This window comes from Oryzias latipes, chromosome 22, assembly GCF_053564925.1.
Source record: "Oryzias latipes strain Hd-rR chromosome 22, Olatipes_Hd-rR_3.1".
Lineage (NCBI taxonomy): Eukaryota > Metazoa > Chordata > Actinopteri > Beloniformes > Adrianichthyidae > Oryzias > Oryzias latipes.
In genome coordinates this window covers 715,089-732,142 of record NC_136258.1, presented here as the reverse complement: position 1 = coordinate 732,142, position 17,054 = coordinate 715,089, and the positions used below count along the sequence as shown (strand labels likewise).

The window sequence follows — 17,054 nt, the reverse complement described above, 5'->3', positions numbered from 1 at the left end:
AGCGGTAACATCCGTGTCTCTGTGACCCACATTCGTTCAAAAAAGGAACATGAAAAACAAAAATGATCACTTTAATACTGTCTCAATGAATATAAGAAAAATATCAAAAGATTTATGATAACTAGGCTGCTTTGTCATACGATAGCTCCTGCTAGGCTACTACTAGCTCCGCCGCAGAGCTCTTTGATGTATGCCGGCATTTGGGCAACTGGCTGGTCGGTTGACAGACAGCTGATATTGTAGTTTAGGGTCGAATAGGAATAATAATATTCAGGACTTGTCTTTTATTAACTTTAGCAGTCAGTTGCTTTACATTCGAAGGCTATAAGGATACATGCTAACTGACTAGCCGATCATATCCTGTTATTAATTTACGTCATAGATTTACAGCAGATGCCTTCACATTTCTGTCTGTCTGTGTCTCATTACATTGCATTGAAGACACGGAGGACGTTTAGAGAACAGATTTATTTTAAAAAGCACAGAAGCATCCATCGTATTCACGTTCACATCTGGTACGCCCTCCGTCATCTTGCTGCAAAAGGCGGTTCCTGCCGCTACTTCCGTGTCTCTGTGAGCATTCAATAGGGGTAAAAATAAAAGCAAGAATGCTTTGCAGCCAATCATTGGCCAATCACAGTGTCCCTGTGACCAAGATTTAACAACAAGACCAATGATTGGCCGCTAAGCATGCTGGGAAACGTGACGTACTGCTGTTGTTATGCTACGAGCTAAAGGTAAGTGCTTTAGGCGAAGCAGCCAGCTTAATATGATATTTTTCAGATTTTCATTGAGACAATAACAGATCGACCATTCTTGCTTTTATTTTTACCCCTATTGAATGCTCACAGAGACACGGAAGTAGCGGCAGGAAGCGGCTTTTGCAGCAAGATGACTGAGGGCGTACCAGATCATCATGAGAATGAACGTGAATACGATGGATGCTTTTGTGCTTTTTAAAATAAATAAATCTGTTCTCTAAACATCCTCCGTGTCTTCAATGCAATGTAATGAGACACACACAGACAGAAATGTGAAGGCATCTGCTGTAAATCTATGACGTAAATTAATAACAGGATATGATCGGCTAGTCAGTTAGCATGTAGCCTAATAGCCTTCGAATGTAAAGCGACTGAGTGCTAAAGTTAATAAAAGACAAGTCCTGAATGTTATTATTCCTATTCGACCCTAAACTACAATATCAGCTGTCTGTCTGTCAACAGACCAGCCAGTTGCCCAAATGCCGGCATACATCAAAGAGCTCTGCCGTAGTAGTAGCTAGTAGTAGCCTAGCAGGAGCTATCGTATGACAAAGCAGCCTAGTTGTCATAAATCTTTTGATATTTTGCTTATATTCATTGAGACGGTAATAAAGTGATCATTTTTTTTTCATGTTCCTTTTTTGAACGAATATGGGTCACAGAGACACGGATGTTACCGCTGAAAGCGGCTTTTGCCGGCGTACAGACAGCATATCCGCGTGAATGACTTATGACGTGAATAATTATTGCGTTCGAACGGATTAATTATTGCATTCGAACGAAATCATTATTGGGTTCGCACGAGTTAATCATTTCAAGGGAACGGAATATTACTTTGAGGGAACGCAATAGTATCTTGTGGGAACGGAATAGTATTTCGTGCGAACGAGATAATAATCTGTGGGAACAAGATATTAATCTGTGGGAACAAGATATATTTTTATATCTTAATGTCAGGACACGGGCTCCGTATGAAACAAAGAAGCGGATGCGATTTAATATACCATACTTTCACTGTAAGGTGCCTTAACTTTTTTTTAAAAACCTCAGAGCGCCTTATAATTAGGAGCTCTTATATATGGATCAATTCTGCTTGTGCTTGGGTGTCCTTGTAAACACGCTAACGTGTCCCGCTGTCATTTCTTTACATGTTACTAACAAGGTTAGCGTGTCACTAACAACTTCTAGAGTTACTGTGAACGTAATTAATAAAATCTGACTGACCGATAGACTTATCTCTAACTCTTTTGTTTCATTTAATGCACCTTATAGACCAGTGTGGCTTAAATATGACAAAGGTCAAATATTGACTATTCATTGGCGGTGCCTTTTATAATCCAGGACGTCCTATTGTGAGTAAAATACAGTAATTAAATGGCATTATGGGGAAATATGTAAAAACAAAAGAATGCAATTTCTTTTTACAAGTCTTAAATGTATTATTACCACTTAAAACACACAATCTGTCACTAATGGCTGTGAAAATGTATATATAAAGTTGGCAGAAGAATTCAAGCAACTTGGCGTGATTTCTGGAAAAACAGAAATTGAAAACTGTACTTAGCATTTGGTGTTTTGAAATTATAGCTCAGTTCCTTCAGCAGCTTCTAAAGGCAACACATTCAGTCTCAAAGAACCCCATGACTTAAACAACACTGCTAATGTATTATTGAAAAGATCAAGTACCAGCCTGGAGAAGGGAGGACAAAAGTTGGCAGATGAGCCGCACCGTCATGCCATCCCAGTTCCTCAGGTATTTCTGCAAATGCTGCTGATTGGAATGATTATCCCAATAACTTTGTTTCTTTACTGTGCAATAAAGTTCATCCAACTTGAATATGCAAAACCAGACTGAAGAAGAGACATGATTCTAGTTGTTGCTGGTGAAGGTTAACTTGTGCCCCGCTTGCAACTTTTCTTAACTTTCTTGAAAAACTGAAAGGGATTTTGAAACCAACTGTGAACTTGTTTCCCAAAAATCCTTGTATCTTGATAACACAATTCCAATCAACAACCTTTGAAATTTTATACTACTATAGTAGACAAAAAAAATCCCCAAAATACACAGTGCTGTTCTGGAAGGATATGAGGTGAATAAAACCTATAGAGAGCCATGTGGGGTAAATCTGCCCTCTGGTTGCAGGAATATGTTTTCTGCTGTTCAAAGGTTAAGTTCTGTTTTCTACTCTGTTGCCCAGCTTGTAAAAATGTAATCAATTGAAGAGTCTGTCACATGATGGGAATCCCCTCCCTCTGCACTGACACACAGCATCATGCAAACTCCCATCTGTTGTTGAAGGCGGTTTGTGTTGCTGGCAGACGGTACCATAAGTGAGGATGAGAAGTGCGTGCACATAGGTTGAAGTCCGGAGTGATAAGATTTTGATAGCTGTGAGTTGATGGCACTGCGGTCCTCGAAACATCCAACTGCGAAGAAAATGATAACTGAATTAAGATTGTTGTAAACAGACAAAACCAAACAGGAAGAGACACATTCAAGGAGTTCACTATAACAAAAAGCTATAATTTTTGTTTTTTTTTTGGTTTGTACCTGTTGTCATACTTTATTATTGGCAAAAATCCCTACTAAAAACATGGCTCTTGAACAATCGTAAATGCCAGACTTTCTTTCTGGGCAAAATTGCATCGTAATTGAACATATCAGCCAAAATGTGAACATCTGAACATTTATTTCTTAAGAATGGACATTGCATATAACTAATCATTAAATAACAAATGAAAATACACCAGATTTTACTCATAGGCTAATTTCATTATGTAGTTCTCTGGCAGGTTAATGGTATTGAGGAAATAAAACAGACTTTAAAAGGAAAAAAGTACACATAAGAACTGAAAATAGAGAATAAAGACAATACACTAATACATACAAATAGAAATACAGTGTAAAACTAACTTGTTAGTTTAGTAATAAAATCTCATAGTCTAAGATATCTATTTACAACACATTCACACCTATGCACAATTTAGAGTGACCAGTTAAACTGTGAAGCATGTTTTTGGACGGTGGGAGGAAGGTTTTCTCCCGGGACCCCGGAGAAAAACCCACGCATGGAGAGAACATGCAATTCCTCACAGAAAGGTCCCCCATTGATGTTCAGGTCCTGGTTCAGGTCCCCCAGCCAGGACCTGAACCAGGTGCCTTCTTGCTGTGAGGCAAGAGCGCTAACCACTGTGCTACGGTGCAGCCCTTTTTTTGATTTTTCGTTTTTTAGCCCAAATCAAAAAACCTGTGTTGATTTCTAAAACGGCTTTCTGCAGACCGGCAGAAATTTACCTCTGAGTTGTGGACGGACCGTTGGGAAAGAGTAAGCCTGCCCTGACTTCCGATGATCCCTTTGTTTACATGCTCTCCTGCTAGCTTACAGCCCCTTGCACCTTGGCAAGCAATAATGGAGCTATCCAGCTTTACAGTTTTGAGCCAGATGCCAGCTGGAACGAATAAAACCAAGACATACATGGATCTATTAGTCTGCAAGTGGATGCATTGGAATGGAGCCCAGCATGGAGCTTGGGGCCCACCGAATATAGCACCTACATTACTGCTACAGGCTTTTTCCAACGACGTATTTTTGTCTGCTTCTGATTCACAACTATTTGAGTGAAGAAAAACTCATAAGTGCAAATTTAAGCTTAATTTTCTCCCACCATCGTGATAAAAAAGCCACAAAAAACATATTTAAGAACACCAAAAATATGATTTTCACTGGAGTGGGTCTTTAAATAAATCATACAATGTGATTTCATTTTGGACTCTTTTACGCTCAGTTGAAGCGTAGTCTACCTATAATATATGTTGCAGACCTCTCATCTTTTTAAGTAGAACATCTTGCAGAATCAGTTCCTGTGCCGTAGGTCTATCTGGATAATTCAAAAAATGTTAAAACTACATCTTTTAAATGTCAAAGCTGCTTTCAAGTAAATGGCCTCCTTTTAGATCAACAGAGAATAAATGCTCCACCTTCATTTGGGAGGTTTTAAAGGTTCCCTTTAGATATTATTTTTGTTTAAAGGATGTGATGCTCTTCCTTTTATAGAAACCCCTCATCATAAAAAGTGTATTGTTAGCAGCCTGAAGACTCCATTGTATTACTTCTTTTCATTGTAGCCGATGGTTTGCTCTCAGCAACCCTTTCAGTGAAATTCTGATTTCCATCTTCTTTACATCTAATTAATCTCATTCAGAGCGCTGGTGTCATGTTACCAGAGCCTGAATTGGTCTACAGATTGCTGTTAAACACAATTTCATTTAATTAACAACTAAAGAGTGGATCATTTAATTTTGAAGTGATGTGCCAAACAAACCCTCTGAATGACTTTTATTGTCATTCTGTAGCTTGAAGAAGTAAATGTGAACAAGTGAACAAGAGCAAGATGCTAATTTGTACAGAAAAGTTGTGACTGAATAAATAAGAAAATAAGAAAAGATTAAATGTCTCACAAAAACATGTGAAATATTTTAAACTTTATTATTTAGGCTAAATAAATAAACTTGCTTGAAGATAACTTTGTCTTTGTAAGGCTATATCCTCATATTGTATAAAAGACCCCGAAAAATTACAATTCAAATATTTTAATTTCATATGCATCTTTTCATGGTTTATTGTATCCATTTTGATGCTGGTGTAAGTTGCAGGAACACTAGTCATGATTTGACTTGGAACCCTCTCAGCATACGTGAGGCTCACAGTCACCAACCTTGGCGTCAACGTGGACAATGATTTTAAAATTGACAAACAGATAAATGGCGTTTTAAAAACACATTTTTATCTAAAGTTAAAGCCTTTTATCTTTCAATATTTTCGAGCAGGTCCTGCAGGCTTTTCTCTCTTCACGGCTGCAATGCGCTTTACACTGAGATTTCCCACAAGGCACTTTCCCGGCTGCAGTTAGTCCAGAACTCTGCAGCACAACTTTTAACAGGAACCAAACATTATGAGCACATCACACCTATTCTTGCGTCCTTGCGTGCTTGACTTCCTGTTAATTTTAGGATTAATTTTAAAATGTCATTGTTTGTTTTAAAAGCTCTACATGGACAGGAGTAACATGACGTGCTTGACAAATATGGCTGCTGAGGAGCGATCTGCGCCTATCCCCGTGCATCTTTGCTGACATTAATACAACCAAGAGCTAAGAAACGTGCTTCCCTGACCGGGTAATGCAATTATCACAACACCAAAATGCCGAACGCCACTAGACACTCTGCCAAGCCCAACTCCGGGGCAGCAGGGAGCAAATTCTTTGAGACTGATAATGCTAGCACGGCTAACATGAAAACATCCCCACCGCGGCATGAAGCGGATACGGAGGACGGGCCGACCAGCAATGTGGCGAAAGAACTGGCTCGGCTATCTGCGCTTATTTTGGAAAAGTCTGAAAGCCAAGACAAGAAACTGGAAGAGATACGGGTGAGCACAACTACCGAGAGTAAATTAGCAGATATAGCTAATCGCATGTGTGAAGTGGAGAGCAGAATTTGCTTTTTGGAAGATGCCCACAAGTTACAAGAAATCAATCTTTCTGCTTCCGAAGCTGATGTAGAAACCCTTTGCCAAAAGATGGATGATTTTGAAAATGGAGAATGGAGAAATAATTTACGCTTTATGGGATTCCATGAGGGCTGTGAGGAAGAAAAAGCTGAGAATTTTTTGAAAGAAATAATACCAAAAATATTCAACATCAACTTCTCAAAAGGGACTGGAGATTGAAGGAATGCACAGACTCGGATCCAAGCCTGGAAAAGGTGAAGGGAGCAAGGCACCTTGACCCAGACCCATCATAGCCAGGTTTCTGAGGTTTCAGGACCGGGACCGCATTGCTGAAGCAGCACGAAGCATGGGCACCCTCACCTGGGAACAGCGTCGCATCATGCTGTTTGCCGACTACTCCAAGCTGCTGAGTGACAGACGGATGAAAATTCAGAGAATGCAAGAAGCTTCTGCATGAGAAACACATCCGTTTCTCTCTGAATTACCCAGGAGTGCTGATGTTAAGAGCACTTCAAGGATCCCGCCGGTTTGAAGGAAGAAAAGAAGGGAAAATCAATAATTTCTTTGTTTCTTGGATCACTGGACCATATTGTAAACTATTTTGCATTCAAAGGTTTTTTTGGGGGGTTGGGGGGGTGGTGGACTAAACTTGACGGGTGAGAAAACTACACATTTTTCATTTTTCCAGAGCCTGTAAAAACGTCCTTTCTTTATTAGACATATGCCAGACTAACAAATTTCTATGGTTTCTTCTTCTTTTCTTTCATACATTAGTGCAGTGCTTCTCAATTATTTTTTGCCAGGCCCCACCCTAGGAAAAAGAAAATGTCCCCCCCACACACACACACAAAAACACACGTGTGTGTTGACAATATATTCGGTGAGTATCTATAAAAATTGTGTGAGTGTGAACATTAACAAAAAAAGCAATGCATATCCACTTTAAAAAAATATTACATTTATTTAGCCACACAGAAACCCTGTTATGGTCTAAAACAGAAAATACGCCTAAAGTCCCTGAAATAAAAGATCTGTCGGTCTTTATTTAAACTAGAAACATTTTGACCAACTGAACCATTTAATGCTAAGAAAAATAATTCAGGTGCCGGGCTTGGGGTGTCGGCGCCTCCAGGGGTGGGGCCCCTGGGCTGGGTGGCCCTGGCCCCTTTGCTGGGGGGGGGGGCTGGGGGACAGCTGTTTGACCACCGGGACACAGTCGACCAACTGTCCCCAACTTACCCCCTTCCTCATATAACCTCATATTAGGGTGAGGGGGTGGGGGGTCTAGCCTGCGATGCGCCTTGGGGGGGGGTTACTTGGCAGTGGCCCCCCTCCTATGGTTGCCGTATGGAGTGGGCCCCCCCTCTTTCGGTTTTATTTGCACCTTAGACATGTAGGGTCCTTGGTAGGGGGGGTGCTTGGACATCACTGCAAGCAAGCAGCAGATGTCCTCCTGGCACCCTACCCGCCAATTTTAACCGCACCTTAGACATTTAGGGCCCCTTGGTGGGGAGGGTGGGGGGACATCACTGTGAGTAATCAGGAGATGTCCCCTTAGTGCCCTACTCGCCAATTTGAACTGCACCCCCCTTAGTACACACACCCCTCAATATATACATTCCAACATAAACACACACACATGCACACACACACCCTCTCAAACACACATACACGCACACACATTTTGCAAGGAAGGGGGGGACCTGGGTCCATCTGTCCCCTACCCCTTCCCTGGTGGGGGGTGCGGGCCCCTTGGCAATGGCGGCCGTGTCCCTTGGGTGCCGGCTCCCTGGGCCCGGCGGTGCTCTCTCCGCACGGTGGGGGGGTTCATATTACACCTGAGCCGGGGGTGTTCGTGTCCCTGGGGGGTGGATCCTGGTCCTTGCCCCTGAGCGCTGGGCCCCGCCAAACTTCCAACATGGCCGAGCCTGGTCGGGCCATATTTATAACACCCCTTGTGGGCCACCCTTTTTTCCCGGGGTTCCCCGGCGGGCGCCTGCCTTGCTCCTCCCTGGATCAACCGTGGGCCGGGTGGGTGGCTGCCTGGAGTGCGGAGCGGGTCTCCCTTGGGGGGTCCTGGCTCATACCTGGGGTTGGGGCGGGGGGATGCCCGGAACTCCTGGGTGGTGGTGGGGTGCTCGTCTGGGGCTGTGGGCGTCCTTCTCCGGTAGGGCCCTGCGTTGGGCTCTTCCGGCGCGGCGGGGGGGCTGCATTCCTGGCTGGGCTGGGGCGGCGCTCTCTTTCCCTCTGCGCCTCCCTGCTCTCTGGCGCTGGGGGCCTCGCGGCGGTACCGCTGGCCCTGGCCTGGGTGGCGGTCTTGGTCGCCCGGGGGGCGGTTGTTCCCTGCCTGCTCCCGTGTGGCGTTGGGGGGATTCCGGCTGCCGCTGCTGCTGCGGCGGGGGTCTGGGTGTGGGGGTGGCTGGGCGCTCCTCCTCCTTCTTTTCACATTCCACCATCCATTTTAGAAGAACATAAACACTCACCTGAGCACAGGTGTTAGCTCACTTTGCACTTATAGTTTGCATGATTGAATGAATGAAAAATTTCACACTATTTGGTTTAAAGGCATAAGTATGCGTGTGTGAACACTATCTGTTTTGTGTACATGTTGACATGTGAACATTTCTTGCAGCTAGCAGGTGTGTTGATAATATTTGAGTGTGTGTGAACAGGCCCCGCCCTTTTTGTACTACATTTGAACTGTACCGTAACGATAAACAACCAGTCAACCTGTCTGCTCTATGCTGCTTCATGGTCTTACCCCCCCCTCTCACTATCACCCCCCCCCCCCCCCCCCCCTCTGACATCCCTCCCTCTTCTTCCCTTCTTTCCTTTTCCGTCCGGTCCAACACCAAAGATTTTCAATCATGGTTGAAATGAATAAAGTTTGGCCTCAATTACAAAAGGGGTTTGTTCAGTCGCACCTTTGGTTTGTCTGAAGATTAATAACCCCTCTTGTTAAAGTAAAATATGTCCAACACAAGAGGCCCTCAGCTCTCATCTGCCTGCCTAGCTGTTGGACAGGACAAGTTAGAAAAAAAAAAAAAAAGAAAAATTATTCAATTAATAAATAATATTAAATGTAAATTGATCTGAAACATTAACACAGCAGCACCAATATTTTAAACGTTTTTTGTTTGAAGACATGGGTAAAAAAACATTGAGCTGATTTTTTTTCTAAATGATGGATTGTTTATTTATGATCTCATAAAGTGCAGCTGTTTTACTACATTATCTGCCGTCTTTATGACAAATACTGACACCAACTAAACGACAGGCAGACGATGAATATATTTATATGGAAAAGAAAGACTCATCATCTAAATGTCTACAATAGTTATTAAAGAATGACATTATTAACATGATCTGAGTGATCTAAAGCAGTGGTCCCCAACCACCGGGCTGCGGACCGGTACCGGGCCGCGGGACACTTGGCAGCGGGACGCACAGAAAGAAAAATTAATTTCCATTTTATTGTTTTTTTTTCGAAAAAAACGTTTTATTTTGAAAAGTGACCGGATTCTCTCTGTTACATCCGTCACACTTAACACACGTCAAAGTCGCGACACCAAACATCACGTGATACACACCTTGCGTTGGACCTCAACCCCCACCCCCACCCCCCCACTGGTCTGCGGTAAACGTGCCTTGCGTTGTACCGGTCCGTGGTGACAAAAAGGTTGGGGACCACTGATCTAGGGCTCCGAAGATCCTTGTGTTGCACAATCCAGGCAGCGCTTGCAGCTCTCCGCGTGGGACAGTCCACCTGGCAGCCTGAGACCACTACCCCTCCCCTTTCATTCTCACACACCCAGTGACAGGAGACAGGAGCAGCTGCAGGGACGGCAGTTCACAGTTTCAGGCTGTTACAAACTCTGTGATATAACAGATAATAGTGAACCAACAGTGGCACAGATTTTTTTCCAAGCACTGAGCCGCTGTCACCCCGCCCCCCCCCCATTAAATTTGCGCCCCGGACAATTGCTCGTATTACCTGTGCCTAAAACCGTCACTACTGCGCGCCCCCCCAGGCATCGCATTGCCCCACTATTTGAGAAGCACTGCATTAGTGGGAGAATGTTCTAATATTCATACTGTTTAGGTTCAAGGTTGTATACTGTTCTTGTTCTAGCCTTTCAGTATGGGAGGGTGTAGCGCTTAGCAGCAGCTAAAGTTAGGTGTATGTTCACGGACCACAGTTAGGGAACTGTAGCTGTCACGTTACACAGGCGTTATTGAGTTTTGTTATGACAGGAATTTATTGTTTCTTAAGGTCTTGTTTTATTTTTTGATGCCAACACAATGCAGCTGTTTATTGGGATATAGCATTACTTAATTCACATTTGAATCGGTTAGTTTAAAAGGGGCCCAAGTCCACAATATTTCAAAATAGCGATATTATATGTTCTATGGTCTTCAAGGGAAAAGCTATCTGATTATATATCCTGCAAAAAAGGCCCAAGTCCATTGTAATGTATTGACTATGTTTGACATTTAAAATGGATTGAGTGCAAGAGGGGCCAAATTCCTGGACTTGGGCCTCTCTTGGATGGGTTTAGCTTTATCCCATAGTTGGCAGCACTAGTTATCCAATATGGCAGCACCCCTGTTTAATTCAAGAAGGGCCCAAGTCCAGAGACTTTAGTTTGCTAGTCCTCTGAAATGATAAAAGTGAGGTGCTTCATATGATAGCATTTGTAACCTATGAACTGGTGCTAAATCTGGGTAAAGTATGAATCATTTGGTGTAGCCTCCCTTTAAGCTATGTAATCAAAATCATTTCCTGGAAAAACAAACCTCTTGGACTTGGGACCCTTTTGAACTAACCGATTCATTTGTCTCTTCCATTTTCACGTATGAATAATTTAAGCTTGATGAGCTGGAATGTCAAGGGCCTTAACAACGCTGTTAAAAGGAGGAAAATATTGTCATTTATTAAATCTAAAAAATGTGACTTTGTTTTATCCAAGAGACACATCTGTCTCCTAAGGAATCACAAAACCTTTGTACTGGTTGGGTGACCTTTGTGGGTTCAAACAGTGGGAGTACTAAAAGTAAAGGAGTGACTACATTAATTAACAAATGGGTACAATTTCAATGCATAAAGCAGAGTAAGAATGAAGCAGGTAGAATGTTATTAATGTTATGTGACATACAAGGTAACAAAGTGATTCTGGTTAATGTCTATGCACCCAATGTGGATGATCCTTCATTTCTGTGGGCATTTGGAAAATAAATTATTGGAGGTGGGTGACTATTCAATTATCATAGGCAGAGATTTTAATGAAGTAATGGACCCGATCCTAGACCGAAGCTCTAGACTTTTACGCACCTCGAAGGCAATAACAGCACTGAGGGGAATGTCTGAGGCATGCTCCCTTGTGGACATCTGGCGTTTACAAAATCCATCCTAAAGGGACTATATTTTCTACTCTCCTCCTCATGGGTCATTCTAAAGAATAGATTTCTTCTTGGTGTCTCAGTCCCTAACGCCAGCTGTTGCATCCAGTAATATTGGCAACATAGTTCTATCAGAACAATGAGATTGAGGAATCACCATTTCAGTGCAAGAATAGCAAGGAACAACGAAATACAATATCAAACAAACAGATCATTATATACAAGTCTAAAAATATAAACTGTAATGAAGAATGTCCGAAATTAGTGTGCAAAATTGCGTAATGCACAGATTTTTATCTGTGCATTTTGGAATTGAGGATGGTTATTGCCTTGGGAAAGAAGCTGTTTTTTAGTCTGTTCGTTTTGCTTCTGATGCCTCTGTAGCGCCTCCCAGAGGGCAGCAGGTCGAACAGGTCTGAGCCGGTGTGTGAACTGTCCTTGATGATGTTCTGAGCCCTAGTGATGCAGCATGCGGTCCGGCAGGGTGGGGAGAGGGCGCCCGATGATCTTCTGAGCTGTCTCTACGACTCTCTGCAGTCTCTCCTTATTCGCGACCGTGCAGCTGCCGAACCAAACTGTAATGCAGTATGTAAGTAGTGTCTGGATGGATGACTGGTAGAAGGTCAGCAGCAGGTTGGTGCTGATGTTGTTCTTCCTGAGGACAGACGCAGACGTGCAGACGACGACAGAGTGCAGACGCTGCTGAGCCTTCTTGATGGTGGCTGTGGTGGACCGAGTGGTTTGACGTAAATCCTGCAGCTTTTAACCCAAGTGTTCTCAATCTGCTTACGCTTCCTGAGAAGCCTGGCATGTTTGGCGATTTCAGCATTCCTTATGGTCAGATGGTAGTTCAGATAAGCACCAGATCCTTTCAGATTTTTACGTTGATTCATCGGAGCTAGCATGTGTTTTTGATTCACAAACATGATGAGGATCGCTGGTTTATCTGTCTCCTTTCTCCTGGGGAGTGGGTGGCAGTTCGCGATGGTGTTGAGATCCAGGGAAATCCCTTTAGACATGAGAAATGATTCCACTTGGGGTTCCAGAGTCTCTCCACCGCTCTCCGTTTCAGAGCTACTAGCAATGCTAGCGCTATTAGCATTAGCAATGCTAGCTCCAGCTGCATTTTGCTTTGCCTGAGGTTTGATCGGTACTCCAGTGAGAATGACATTATTCATCCTTACTTGTTATTGGTTGGTTTTATACATTTCTTTTCTTCTGCTAATAATATCAGAAGATTAATTGACATTATGTGGGGAGTGAAGGATAGTAAATCCCCCATGGCAGCTATTTCATTGGATGCTGAAAAGCCTTTCAACAGGGTTAAATGGCAGTATTTGTTTTGTACTTTAGAATGCTTTGGCTTCATTGAAAGGTTTATCAAATGGATTCGGCTCATATACACACAGGCTCATATGGGTGCTGTAGTTTTTAGGTTGCCTGGGCTCATGGAGGGTTGTAGATAGGAGCACAGGTATGCCTTATAACTAGATTGGCTACCTCAAGAGAATTCATGATAATAGAACATACAACTGTCGCACGAGTGGTAAGTGTATCATGAAGTATCCGTAAGTCAAATGCAAGTCACACGCAGTTATGACCTTCAGGTGATGCATATGACAGCAACACCAATTTTCTGATTTCTAACAGTCAGACTGCACAGGAGGGAGCATTTATCACTTGAATAGCACTAATTGGTTCCTTGCAAAGGGCGCAGATTCAAGATGGGGTTGAAAAAATGGAAAGTCTGTTTAACACACCTGTGTCTCAGCTACTTCTCCCTTACTTACCATTGCGTGTTGAATAAATGTTTGTTACGACCTGTGGCCCACAAAAGAAAAATGTATATGAACATCGGGCTCTATAGGCTCACTAAGCAGTCTATAAACTTGCTATTTCATGCACAACATCCAGGTGCCCCACACTGGTTTGCCCATTTTTTGCCTGCAGACAGCCGATATCTAACCGTAGGGTAGTTTTAACTAGAGGGCTTTGAAAAATTTATCATGGGGCCAGAAATGCAAAACTTAAAATCTGTGAAAAATCTGACACAACTCTTGTGCTATCCTATGACCCCACCCTTACATTGACGTGTTCTCCCTACCATGACAAAGGTGGATAAAGGTGGAAAGATTTCATGTAATCCATGGACACCAGTGAAGATCACAAATTATTGAAGAAAAAAGGTTCAGCGCACTGTCTAGTGGGTCTAGATGACCCAACTCCCAATGTTAAAGTGCCTAAGATAGCACAAGGCTTAAACGCCATATTGAGTCAAAAACCCATGTAATTACAAAATTCTGACAAAGGCTTTGATCGTATGAACCCACCTTATTTGTTTTGATTGCGGATACGCAGGCACCTCCTCTTCAGCGGTGGCTCCAACTCCGGGCTTCCGGCTGCTGACAGGGGAGTGCTGATGGAGCAGGACAGAATGGCAGTCTTTTCAGCTGAAGGCTTTGGCACAGGCTGGATGACCACACAGCCTCCAGCTGACAGCAGAGGCAGGGTATAGGCATGCTCACCCTCCTCCATGCTGGTGTCAGGATCTGGCTTGCCCTCCACTGTGTCTACTTTCTCGTCTTGTGCTGAAACCCATTTTCCCATCTCCCATTCACCGACCGAGCAATTGTTCTCTTTGAGTGCCTCGTACTCCAAATCACCATTGGCTGGTCGATCGCCATCTTCCTTTTGTCCTCCAACCCGGTCTCTTTTTCGGTCTGGACAAGACTCAAAGGCAGGATTGACAAATGAGCGCCATCCAGTACCATTAACTATCACATTACATGTTGCAGTAGAGCTTACAGGACACTGGGGCAGGACTATGGACTGGGACCGTATAGAGGAGGGTAAAGGTGGAAAGGCGAGATTGGGCATACAGGAACTGAGCTGGCTCACTGGAGAATCAGCTTTGCTCAAAGGTGTATTGTTTCTGGAAGGAGGTGCTGTTGATTCCAGAGTTTGTTTGTGTTTTGCACCCTCCCCTTCTCTTTCTGCCTTTTCTTCATCCCTCCCATTGCCCTCCAAGCCAACAGCCAGTGGAGATTTACAGTCTGCCTCTCCTTCTACTTTTACGTGGACCCCAGGTAGTATCCTTTGAATTACCTGCTGTTGGCCGGGCCTTTGGCCCATGGTTAGGTCAATTACTTCATTTGTCAATCCAGGGCCACCGGTTAGACCAATATTTCCTGAACTGTCCTCTGCTTTCCCAGTTAAGTCTACTATTGTTGTTGTAGCTCTCTCTGACAAAGGAGACACATGCTCACCACCAGATAGTCTTGTTTTCTGTTCCCCTCTGCTACCTCCAGGGGATCCTAGAGATTGAGACTCGGGGGTTTCAGAGCACTCAGGAGCCCTGCTGACTAAGTTGCTGTTCTCTGGTTGGTCCTTGAAAGTTTTGGAGTTGATTGGGATTGGGATTGGGATAGGAATTGGGACCGGAAGAGGTACAATTACTGGGTAGGGGACCAAGAGAGTTGGAGGAGGTACCAATGGGGCCAAGGATGGCATCCCAAAGTTCATTACTGGAGACAAAGGAATAGGTCCATTGGGCATCATGTTTACTGGGAAAGGAGGCAACCCCGTCATGGAGAGACCAGGATGTGGCGGGATCATACCAGGATTGGCACTGGATGAGGGGTGGACATGTGGAGACAGCAGAGGCCTATGCATAGAGCTTGCTGTTGGACCAAAGCTGGGTGGAGGTGGACCAATACCAGGGATAATGGGGTTTGATAGAGGGCTGTTTGGGCCTGCAGGGTGTGAAGAGGGACGGAAAAATGGTGGGCGGATCTGCTGTATCATTTGATGCTCCATGAAAAGAGGGAGAGGCATGGGACCTCTGGGTGTCATCACCATGGGAGGGCTACCAGAAGGAACTCCGACTGGTGGGTGCAAATTTGGAACAGGTGGGGGGACAAGTGCTGAGCTCTCGTGGGGTCTGGGTGTGAGAATTTTGGCTGAAGTGGAGGACGGAGAGCAAACGCCAGCCATGTCTGGAGGTGAGGGGGCAGAGGAAATAGAAGGAGCCAAAGCTGAGATACTGGAAGGCCCCCCAGGTGATGGAGGTTTACTTCGAATGTCAGTCAATGGTGCTCCCCAAGATTCAGGAGTGAGCAGTTGTACTCCTCCGCCGCAGTCTGGCTTACTCTCCCCACCTGCTGCATGTGCAGGGTTACACAGTGCTCCTGGCAGGGAAGCCTGCGTTTCCTTATAGAAAATGTCCATTTTGTATTGGTTGAGGCATTTGGCACTGCAGAACTGCAGCCTCCGCTCCCCAGCGCCAAAGTCCAGATACTCCTTAGTGTGACGAATGTGTTTGCACCAGTCGCACACCTGCAGGAAAATGTACATATAACAAACATAATGTAAGAGAAACTATATGATTTCTAACTAAATAAACATTTTAAACTTTACAATAGTTGCAAAACAGAAAATTTAAGAACTGTAATCTAAAAACTCTTTCTAATTTTAGTAAAACAGTTACAACACCTTTTTTTTTTTACTATAACTGCCTATTAGCATTTCACAATGTTTTCACAATGACCTGTCCAGTTTCTAGGTGGGTTATTAATTCATTAGTTTCCTTTAAGCATTAAAAGGTTTAGAATAAATTGAACTATTTGACCCCTTTTTATTGTATTGTACTTTTTGTTTTCCTTATCTATTTTGTTCAAACAAAAATATAAAACATCCTAGTTGGATGCGTGGAATAAAAACCTGTTGCATCATGCATGTTTTGATTTAGTATAAAAATATTCATTTATATACATAAGTCGAAGTATTTTTTAACCAAAAATACGATCTGAAAATATGCATACCTGTTAATAATTATTTAGTGTGTAGTTTCTTGTGTATAAGTCTTTCTGATTTTAATTTACATTTTTTTGGGTAACGTTTACACTTTATACCATTCTTGATCTATCACAGTGAAGAGTGTTACAAGAATCTGGACTTTATAAAAGATTGGCAAGAAGAAAGCCATTGTTAAAAGAAAACCATGAGAAGCTCTGTTTGCAGTTTGCCATAAGCCATGTGAATGACCCAGCAAACATGTGGAAGAAGGTGCTTTGGTCAGATGAGACCAAATTTGAACTTTTTAGTCTAAATGTCAAGCGCTGTGTGACGGAAATCTAACACTGTACATCACTCTGAACACACTATACCCATTTTCAAACATGGTGGTGGCAGCATAATGCTCTGGGGCAGCCTCTCTTCAGCAGGGACAGACAATCTGGTTAGAGTTGATGTGAAGAAGAAGGGACGGGCGGCAGTGGCTCAGGCGGTAGAGCAGGTCGTCCAACGATCGAAGAGTCGGCGGTTCGATCCCCGCTCCCCCCAGCCAACTGTCGTTGTGTCCTTGGGCAAGACACTTCACCCTCCC

General features: G+C 43.5%; 1 protein-coding gene across 5 annotated transcripts in view; it reads right to left on the bottom strand.

Annotated features, from left to right (window-relative positions):
• Nucleotides 1–1,592: 1,592 nt before the first annotated feature.
• The window catches only part of sobpa (sine oculis binding protein homolog (Drosophila) a), a 121,140-nt gene continuing 105,678 nt past the window's right edge, over nucleotides 1,593–17,054 (bottom strand). For 2 of the 5 annotated variants that reach the window (XM_078940520.1, XM_078940521.1), the window contains 2 exons: nucleotides 14,002–16,006; nucleotides 1,593–3,188 (listed from right to left, as the gene is read on the bottom strand). In XM_078940520.1, coding sequence (XP_078796646.1) covers nucleotides 14,003–16,006 — 2,004 coding nt within the window. In that variant the 3' untranslated portion in view covers nucleotides 1,593–3,188; nucleotide 14,002. The remainder of the gene's footprint in view (nucleotides 3,189–14,001; nucleotides 16,007–17,054) is intronic. The other 3 variants (XM_078940518.1, XM_011490823.4, XM_078940519.1) reach the window with 2 other exon arrangements.